We start from the raw sequence: 10,505 nt of genomic DNA, 5'->3' as shown, positions 1-10,505 counted from the left end.
GTGTCGTTAGTTGACTTTGATTGAGAATCATACTTAGGTAGCCTGGGTTTCACTGTTTGTTTGTGGGTGTTTGTTTCCGTGTCTGTGTTTTTCACCACACGGTACTGTTTTGGGTTTCGTTCGTTCCACGTTTATTGTTTTGGTATTCAGTTGTGTTCATGTTGAGTATTTCTTATTAAAAGAACCATGGACACTTACCACGCCGCATATTGGTCCTCTGATCCTTCTCGCCTCTCCTCTTCAGATGAAGAGGAGGAAAACCCTGACAGCATCATGTTATGGGTAGACTTGTCACCAGAAGGGACTGAGGAGTTTGTCGGGATCAAAATAAGTATGAAAGGAGCAAAGCCAAGATGAAAAATTAGAGGAAAACATGCCTTAGTTCTTTGAAGACCTGACACTGGGTTAGCATTACATTTTTCAGTGGGACAATTACACACATTTTAAGGCAAAAGACACACCAGAATGGCTTTCCAAGAGGTGTTTAGTGTTCCTCAGTGGTCAAGTTAAAGACAACGAATGAATACTGCTATCTATCAATAATACCCAACCAAATTGACTGAGCTTGAGAAATTTGACAAACACCATGAGCTCCAAAAGGATTGGGACAGTTACACGTTTGGTTGTTTTGGCTCTGTACTCTTGCACTTTGGATTTGAAATGATACATGACTATGAGGTTAATGTGCAGACTGTCAGCTTTAATTTGGTGGTATTTTCATCCATTTCGGTTGAACTGAAATGAATCAATTTTAGAATAAGGCTGTAACGTAACAACACTTTCCGAATGCACTGTATATGTGTCACGACTTCCACCGAAGGTGGCTCCTCTCCCTGTTCACACGGCGCTCAGCGTTTGTCGTCGCCGGACTATTAGCTGCCACCGATCCCTTCTCTTTTTCGTTTGGTTTTGTCTGGTTGAGCACCTGTGTCTAGTTTAGGTTATTAGTGGGGTATTTAATCTCGCCCCTCCATCTTGGGCTTGTGCGGGAGTGTTTGTTAGCTGTCATTTGTTTGGGTTGCGTTTTGGGTTTGTTCTATTGAACAGGTGTTTTTTATGGACCACGTTCCTGTTGTTTTGTGGCTACTGTTGTGGTCCTGTTCCTGTTCTTTGGACTTGTAATAAACACCCTTCCTTGCAATTCGCTCTCTCCTGCGCCTGACTCCACACCCACCTCTCCTAGGGAGATTTTGACAGAATCCTTCACCACAATCATGGAGTCAGCAGGAGAGGACGCGCCCTCTCCGTCCATGGAGGAACGTGTCCTCTAGCATACAACGGTGCTACACCGTCTGGGGACGGCCATGGATCAAGTGATGTTGAGAATTGAGAGATGGGAGAGGAGCGGCCTCCCTACCCCGTCTTCAGCCACTCTCCAGCCTGCACCACCACCTTCTCTGGCGGTGTCCGGCCCCAGCGGGATTCGGCTCGCGCTCCCGAGGAAGTACGATGGGACGGCTGCCAGGTGCAAGGGGTTCCTGCTCCAGCTGGATCTTTACCTGGCGACCGTTCACCCGACTCCCTCGGGAGAGGAGAGTGTCAACGTCCTCGTCTCCTGCCTTTCGGGCAAAGCCCTGGAGTCGGCCAACACGGTCTGGTAGGGTCCAGACTCAGCGAGGGACCATTACCCAGAGGTCACCTGCCGCTTCCGGGCTGTGTTCGATCACCCACCGGAGGGCAGAGCGGCGGGTGAATGGCTGTGTCATCTGAGGCAGGAGACGAGGAGCGCACAGGACTTCCCTCTTGAATTCCTTACCCTGGCCGCCGGCGCAGGGTGGAATGACAGGGCCCTGATGGACACTATAAGTGTAGACTGCGAGAGGACGCCCGCAGGGAGCTAGCTTGTCGAGACACCACCCTCACTCTGGACCAACTGATCGACATGTCCATCAGGCTGGACAACTTGCTGGCAGCTCGTGGGCATCCAGATAGGGTTCTGTTCATTCCACCTCCCAGCCCTCCCGCTCCAACACCCATGGAGTTAGGGGGTGATGCAGCTAGGGCGACCGGAGGAGGAGCCTCCTGTAACGGCTGTCGTTGGTGGAAGAAGGAGTAGACCAAAGCGCAGCGTGGTACGATGCCTTTAATAAACTCAACACTGAATACAAACAAACAAAAGAATAAAGGAAAACCAAAACAGTCCCGTATGGTGAAAACACTGAAACGGAAAATAATCACCCATAAATCAAAATCGGAAAACAGGCTACCTAAGTATTGCTCTCAATCAGAGACAAAGATAGACAGCTGCCTCTGATTGAGAACCATACCAGGCCAAACACATAGAAAAAGAAACTTCTGACCGGTGTTGGAGGAGCTCGTCTGGGAGTCAAGAGGACAGGCAGAGCACTGCTCGGACACCTCAGGTGAGTCAGCACCAGGCTCACCCAGTGCTCCCTGTTTGTCATTTGTATGTGTTGATTTCCTTTCTTGAGTTTTCCCCTCATTCCCAGCATAAGGCGCTAGTAGATTCAGGCGCAGCGGGAAGTTTAATGGACCGCGGGTTTGCGCTTAAGTTAGGGATTCCCTTGGTTCAGATGGACCAACCCTTCCCCGTGCACACCCTAGATAGTCGACCATTAGGGTCAGGGCTGGTCAGGGAGGCCACGGTTCCACTGGACATGGTGACGAAGGGGGGTCATGAGGAGCGGATTAGTCTCTTCCTCGTTGGCTCTCCTGCGTTTCCAGCGGTGCTGGGGATTCCCTGGTTGGCTTACCACAATCCTAAAATGTTGTGGAAACAGGGGGCTCATGAGGGATGGTCATAGGAGTGCTCAGGTAGGTGTGTGGGAGTTTCCATCGGTGCGACGACGGTGGAGAGTCCGGACCAAGTCTCCACCATGCGCATTCCCCCCGAATATGCCGATTTGGCTATCGCTAACTGTGAAAAGAGGTCGACCCAATTACCATATCATCGACGAGGGGATTGTGCGATAAACCTCCAGGTGAAGGCCGCACTTCCCAGGAGTCAAAGAGGTCGACCCAATTACCATATCATCGACGAGGGGATTGTGCGATAAACCTCCAGGTGAAGGCCGCACTTCCCAGGAGTCACGTGTATCCCCTGTCACAGGACGAGACGGTGGCTATGGAGACATATGTCACCGAATCTCTGGGACAGGGGTACATTCGTCCCTCCACGTCACCCGCCTCCTTGAGTTTCTTTTTTTGTGAAGAAGAAGGATTGAGGTCTGCGTCCGTGTATAGACTACAGAGGTCTACATTCCATCACAGTGGGGTTCAGTTACCCGCTACCTCTCATCGCATTGCGGCCGTGCGTAATTGGCTGAATCCGACCACAGTAAAGGAGGTGCAGCGGTTTTTAGGGTTTGCCAATTACTACCGGAGGTTTATCCGGGGTTTTGGTTATGTGGCTGCTCCCATTACCTCACTGCTGAAGGGGGGACCTGTGCACTTGCAGTGGTCGGCGGAGGCGGACAGGGCGTTTGGTCGTCTGAAGGCGTTGTTTACCGATGCTCCCGTATTGGCGCATCCTGACCCCTCTTTGGCATTCATAGTGGAGGTGGACACGTCCGAGGCTGGTGTTGGAGCTGTGCTATCACAATCCTTGGGCACGCCCACGAAGCTTCGCCCCTGCACTTTCTTCTCGAGGAAGATCAGTCCGGCAGAGCGAAACTATGATGTGGGGGACCGGGAGTTGCTGGCTATGGTAAAAGCTCTGAAGGTGTGGAGACATTGGCTTGAGGGGGCGAAACACTCTTTTCTCATCTGGACTGACTACCGTAATCTGGAGTACATCCGGGCAGAGAGGTGACTGAATCCTCGTCAGGCAAGGTGGGCGATGTTTTTCACCAGCTTTTGTTTCACCATCTCTTACAGACCAGGTTCACTGACGCACTGTCCCGTCGCAACGATACCGAGGAGTGGTCCATCGATCCCATCCCCATACTTCCGACTTCTTGTCTGGTGCCACCGGTGGTATGGGAGGTGGATGTGGAAATCGAGCAGGCTTCATGGTTAGAACCCACTGCTGGTCGGAGGTACGTCCCACTTGGTGTTCGCGATAGATTGATCAGGTGGGCCCACAAGCTACCCTCCTCTGGTCACCCGGGGATCAAGAGGACGGTGCAGCGTCTTAGGGGGAAGTACTGGTGGCCCACCTTGGCCAAAGACGTGTGGGTTTATGTTTCCTCCTGTTCGGTGTGCGCCCAGTGTAAGGCTCCTAGACACCTGTCCAGAGGGAAGTTACAGCCCCTCCCCGTTCCACAGCGGCCTTGGTCACACCTGTCGGTGGACTTCCTCACCGATCTTCCTCCATCACAGGGGAACACCACGATCCTGGTCGTTGTGGATCGATATTCTAAGTCCTGCCGTCTCCTCCCTTTGCCCGGCTTTCCTGCGGCCCTACAGACTGCGGAGGCACTGTTTACACACGGATTCCGGCACTACGGGGTGCCCGAGGACATAGTTTCTGATCGGGGTCCCCAGTTCACGTCCAGGGTTTGGAGAGCGTTGATGGAACGTCTGGGGGTCTCGGTCAGCCTCACCTTGGGTTTTCACCCCGAGAGTAATGGGCAGGTGGAGAGATTGAACCAGAATGTGGGCAGGTTTCTGCGGTCATATTGCCAGAACCGGCTAGGAGAGTGGGCGAGGTTCGTCCCATGGGCCGAGATGGCTCAAAATTCACTCCGCCACTCCTCCATGGACCTGTCGCCAGGGGGCCCGGCGTACACTGTACGCTCCATCCTGGACCCAAGGCGTCGGGTGAGGGGCCTGCAGCACCTCGTGGATTGGGTGGGGTACGGTCCGGAGGAGAGGTGCTGGGTGCCGGTGCGGGACGTCTGGACCCATCTCTGCTAGGTGAGTTCCACCGCCTCCATCCGGATCGCCCTGCGCCTCGCCCTCCTGGTCGTCCTCGAGGCTGTAATTTCAGCCCCTTTACTATGTATTTTCAAATATAGGCTAACAGTTTTCTAACACAGATGCTAAACATGAAACACATGACTATTTTGCTTGGTTGGTTGTTTTGCTGTCCTTAATACATGCATTAAGTCTCCTCTTACAGTGTGCTGATAATTCTACTTATGTGTGTGTGTGTCTGTCTGTCTGTCTGTCTGTCACCAGTGCTATGCACGTTTTTGACTATGCAAGTCAAATCATTTCTCCCCTTTTCTATATAATATTGGGATTAATTCATAATATTCAAAGCCTGTTCAACTGTAAAGATCATATACTTTAGGGAAGTGGTCACCAAAACTGTCTGCACGGTCCTGGAGACCAGCAGGAGAAGGTGCAGGCTTTTGTTTCTACACAGTTCGAACACACCTGTTCAGAGTCTTGATAAAATGTCATGGGTGGAATCATATTGAAATGTCATGTTATAGGCTAAAATGTCAGATGTAGCCTAATTATTCTGCTGCATTTATTCACTCCAATTCTCTGATATACATTATGAATACAGGCCTTGGTGTTATTCTATATAGCCTTAATAGGACCAGCCATGAGGAATCATAAGAGTGACACTTGAAACGTGATACCAAAGAGTCAGAGAGCTATATTTCCCATCACATATAGTTTTACAAATGTAAGTTTAGGGGTTAGGGGAATTGGAACACTAGTAAGCAGGACAATAACAGTAGCAACAGGGCTGCGGCCACAACACAGAACCACTGATAGAATCTTTGCCGTGTGACGATGTTCAAAGTGCTGAAGTGGCTGACGTCTTCGTGGGTTTTTGCGCTAGTAGTGATACCTGTCAATGGTGCTGAAACGTCTTCTTACGTCACATGACACGCCTGTGTTGGACGCATTTTGGGGTTTTCCCAGCTGTTTTACACAAGTTGTGCGATGTCATCAGTTTCACCTGAGTCTTCTCCCCAGTAATCATAGACACCTTTGGCCGACATATCGAATTGGGAATATGTAGTTTGGAGAGCGTTTGATACTGGAAAGACGTCGCCAAGACATCATTATAAAATGTTAATGTCTAACCGACATATCAACGATGTAGAACTGTAGAATTTAGAATGTGTAAGAGGTCAATGAGCAAACAATGTCTAAACTGCATCTTCCCAATGTGTACAGGATGCATCGTGCCTACCCACTAAGCACAGTGTTGTCTGGACAGGCCTTCTTTATTTGGTCAGATTTTTGCTTTGATTGTTAATTTCATTGTCAATGGATACATTTGGACAGCACAGTACAGTAGAGAACAGCAGAGTACAATTCATTACAGTGGAGTGTACAGTACAGTACAGTACAGAAGAGTACAGTAGAGTACAGTTCATTACAGTACAGTGTACAGTACAGTAAAGTAAAGAAAAGTATAATTCAGTACAGTGGAGAACAGCATAGTACAGTTCATTTCAGTGGAGTGTACAGTACAATAAAGGAAAGTAACGTACAGTAGAGTACAGTTCATTACAGTGGAGTGTACAGTACAGTACAATACAAAAGAGTACAGTAGAGTACAGTTCATTACAGTGGAGTGTAGTACAGTCCAGTTAATTTCAGTGGATTGTACAGTACAGTACAATACAGAAGAGTACAGTAGAGTACAGTTCATTACAGTACAGTGTTTAGTACAGTAAAGTAAAGGAAAGTAACGTACAGTAGAGTACAGCACAGTAGAGTGCAGCCTACTTTACACTAATTTACTAAACTGTAAGGTACTCTACTGAATTACACTATACTGTACTGTACTGAATTAATATCTACTGTACTGTACTATCCTATACTTTATTGTACTCTACTGTGCTCTATTGAATTGAACTGTTCCATACCATACTGTGCTGTTCAAAGTTGTGAAACATAGCCTAAATGTGTATGATTGGTTCCGATTTGGTCTGGTCATTACATTTTGGTCATTCAGCAGACACTTTTATTCACAGCGACTTACCGTGCATTCAACTAAGGTACAGTGCATTCAACTAAGGTACAGTGTATTCAACTAAGGTACAGTGCATTCAACTAAGGTACAGTGCATTCAACTAAGGTACAGTGCATTCAACTAAGGTACAGTGTATTCAACTAAGGTACAGTGCATTCAACTAAGGTACAGTGCATTCAACTAAGGTACAGTGCATTCAAGTAAGGTACAGTGCATTCAACTAAGGTACAGTGTATTCAACTAAGGTACAGTGCATTCAACTAAGGTACAGTGCATTCAACTAAGGTACAGTGCATTCAACTAAGGTACAATGTTTTCAACTAAGGTACAGTGCATTCAACTAAGGTACAGTGCATTCAACTAAGGTACAGTGCATTTGGAAAGTGTTCCGACCCATTGACTTTTTCCACATTTTGTTACGTTACATCCTTATTAAAACATTTTTTTTTTTAAAGAATCTAATTCAATCTTGACACAATACCCGATAATGACAAAGCAAGGTAATCAGAAAAGTTTGCAAGTTTATAGAAAATAATTATTCTATCCACATACGGTCCATAATGTAAATGCATCCGATCACACACACACACACACACACACACACACAAGTAGTGTTTCCTTTGCAGCATGAAGGACTGATTCAGGCAGTCTCCCCTGAACACTTGATGTTGAGATGTGTCTGTCACTTGAACTCTGTGAAGCATTTATTTGGGCTGCAATTTCTGAAGCTGGTAAAACAAATTAACTTCTCCTCTGCAACAGATGTAACTCTGTGTCTTCCTTTCCTGTGGCGGTCCTCATGAGAGCCAGTTTCATCATAGTGCTTGATGGTTTTTGCAACTGCACTTGAAGAAACATTCAAAGTTCTTGAAATTTCCCACATTGACTGACATTCATGTCTTAAAGTAATGATGGACTGTCACTTCTCCTTGCTTATTTGAGCTGTTCCTGACAGAAATATGGCCTTGGGATTTTAGCAAATAGTGCTATCTTTTGTATACCACCCCTAACTTGTCACAACACAACTGATTGGCTACAACGCATTAAGAAGGAAAGAAATTACACAAATTAACTTTTAACAAGGCACACCTGTTAATTGAAATGCATTACAGGTGACTACCTCCTGAAGCTGGTTCAGAGAATGCCAAGAGTGTGCAAAGCAGACATCAAAGCTGGGTGGATACTTTGAATAATCTCAAACATATATTTCGATTTGTTTAACACTTTTTTGGTTACAACATGACTCCATATGTGTTATTTCATAGTGTTGATGTCTTCACTATTATTCAGCAATGTAGAAAATAGTAAAGATAAAGAAAAACCCTGAGGTGTGTCCAAACTTTTGACTGGTACTGTGTATATATACTCCGGACTCCGACATATTTCTATGTTTCTTATGTCCATTCATTTTCTTTTAGATGTGTGTGTATTGTTTTGTATTGTCAGATATTACTGCAGTGGTAGAGCTAGAATAACAAGCATAAAGCTACACCCGTTAAAATATATGCTAAATGTGTGTATGCGATACATTACAATTTATTTGATTAAAAAAGATTACAGCTTTAGAGGACACATTTATTTAATTATAATATATTTCATTATTACAATAACAAACATTTCCTATCAGGTTGCAATAATAAATACAGTATGCAATGGCCTTCATGAATAAAAAAAAAATACACGGAAACATTGATACATTAGGCTATGTATAGCCTAAGTCAATCACATAACTATTCAGAATAAAAAAATATTTACTCCTCGGAGTTGTGAATACATGACTACACAATAAATAAATACGTTAAAAAAACATAAGTAAACATGTAAAAATTTGTTAGATATATGAATAGATAAATAGATATATACATAACAAATATCTACACAACACACACATAACGCTCATTTGCTACTTAATGTTGTGTCTAGTCTTTGTAGGTGTGCCAGCACCACTGTCCTTATGTCTTCCCAGCCGCTCGCGCTGTAATCCTGCATAAACGAAATACACTTGTTAATATTTGAGAATAGACACATGTTGTATCATCACATAAATAAATCCAGATTTGGTGAATGTACTCTCTTTGTAAGACATGGATCAACCTACCTCGCGTTTCAAGTAATGCTTCAGGAACTTGAAGTGAATGCTCATCTTTTTGTTCACTCTGTTGACAGATTTTGACAGTCTAGTTTTCATAGCCTTTACCTGTTAGAACAAAATACAAATCATGAATTTAAAATTATGTTTTGAATTACATGTAACCACTTATATTATAATCAAGAAGGATAGTATAATGTTTTCCTTTTTGCATTACTGTTAAAGAGGCGAAAATCACAAATGACATACGCATTGGTCCAGCTCCGAGGTCTGGCGATAGAGGTCATTCATAAACTTGTCAACTCCTTTCTGGTCCCAGGCGGTGGACTCATATTTACCACTGCTGTACAATTTCTTTATAGCGTTCAGAGTATGCGAAATGAAGGCAATCTGTTCGTCAGCCTAGAAGAAGAGTGATTTGTATTAGTATATGCCTTATGAATTGATGGCAAATATTAGAAAATTATAGCAAATTGTAAATTCGTTATAACCTAATTATATACAGTGCTTTCAGAAAGTGTTCAGAACACTTCACTATCTGTACATTTTGTTACGTTAAAATGTAATAAATATGATTTCATTCATCAATCTACACACAATAACCCATAACGACCAAGCCAAAACATGTTTTTCGAAATTTTTGCTAATTTATGAAAAACAAAAACTGTTTTTTGCTTCTTCATTATGGGATATTGTGTGGACATTGATGATGTTTTTTTATTTATTTGTAATCCATTTTAGAAGTGGTCTGTAACATAACAAAATGTGGAAAAGGTGAAGGGGTCTGAATAGTGTTTAATCCACTCTTAGAAAAAAAAGAGTTATGGATAGAACAAAACATTTTTTATGCATATTTCTTACCTTGAAATTATTGACTTGTCTGTATTGTTTGTCAGGGAAAGTGATCTGAGGTCCTCGAGAGACTTCATGACCCTGAGATGCCAAAAAATATAAACGAAATATTGCATTATTATTATTGTACAAAAAGGAGTCAGGTAATTTCAATGAAACATAGCAGCTCATGAAATGTTGAAAAGATGACAAGAGCTCAATGACCAGGAACAAGTGAATAAACATGACCCTATATCCTACCATTTTCTGAAGCATCGTTATGGTGTTGTTGCTGAACACTTGGAACATGCTCGGAGACCGAGGCAGTGTCTTCATCCATGTGCATCCGATGGTTTTATTCCAGGTGCAAATCGTCATGACCAAGCACATCCAAAAGCTGATTGAACCCATTTTAGCGTAGGTCTACTGTAGTTCTCGGTCTGTCCGCAATCAACGTTGGTGCACTTCCGAAAGATATACTTCTTCGTTTTATTCCGACAAAAGTACGTTTTCCGCAACGGATAAAGAGATAAAGTGTTCTTCCTGAATAATCAATTTCTCGAATACTCAAGTTCTGCCATGCTCCAACCTGTGTCGATCATTTATTTATACAAGAGTTGTCAAGGTATTCCAAAAGTGAAAGGTGGAAGTTCCCTTACACTTTCATACCTGAGTGTTGTTGTACGTGTGGAGAAAATGCACCGAAAGGACAGGTGCATCGCTCGAATAATTGTTACA

At 44.3% G+C, this 10,505-nt stretch overlaps 1 protein-coding gene across 1 annotated transcript; it reads right to left on the bottom strand.

Moving 5' to 3' along the window:
- Positions 1–8,421: 8,421 nt before the first annotated feature.
- LOC110539158 (interferon a3) lies at positions 8,422–10,231 on the bottom strand. Its single transcript, XM_021626118.3, has 5 exons — positions 10,029–10,231; positions 9,798–9,869; positions 9,186–9,338; positions 8,946–9,044; positions 8,422–8,830 (listed from the first exon to the last, which is right to left on the bottom strand). The coding sequence occupies exons 1-5, from the start codon at positions 10,176–10,178 to the stop codon at positions 8,744–8,746; spliced, it is 561 nt and encodes a 186-aa protein (XP_021481793.2). The 5' UTR covers positions 10,179–10,231; the 3' UTR covers positions 8,422–8,743.
- Positions 10,232–10,505: the final 274 nt, after the last annotated feature.

This window comes from Oncorhynchus mykiss, chromosome 12, assembly GCF_057628025.1.
Source record: "Oncorhynchus mykiss isolate SJ-2025 chromosome 12, ASM5762802v1, whole genome shotgun sequence".
NCBI classification, from domain to species: domain Eukaryota; kingdom Metazoa; phylum Chordata; class Actinopteri; order Salmoniformes; family Salmonidae; genus Oncorhynchus; species Oncorhynchus mykiss.
The sequence above is the reverse complement of the archived record's forward strand: the minus strand, read 5'-3'. Positions and strand labels throughout refer to the sequence as shown.

Coding starts and splice junctions, on each gene's coding strand:
- LOC110539158 (XM_021626118.3), bottom strand. CDS start 10,178: ATGGGTTCAATCAGCTTTTGGATGTGCTTGGTCATGACGATTTGCACC. Junction 9,045..9,185: donor CCTCGGAGCTGGACCAATGC/GTATGTCATTTG, acceptor TTGTTCTAACAG/GTAAAGGCTATGAAAACTAG. Junction 8,831..8,945: donor AGCATTACTTGAAACGCGAG/GTAGGTTGATCC, acceptor TCGTTTATGCAG/GATTACAGCGCGAGCGGCTG.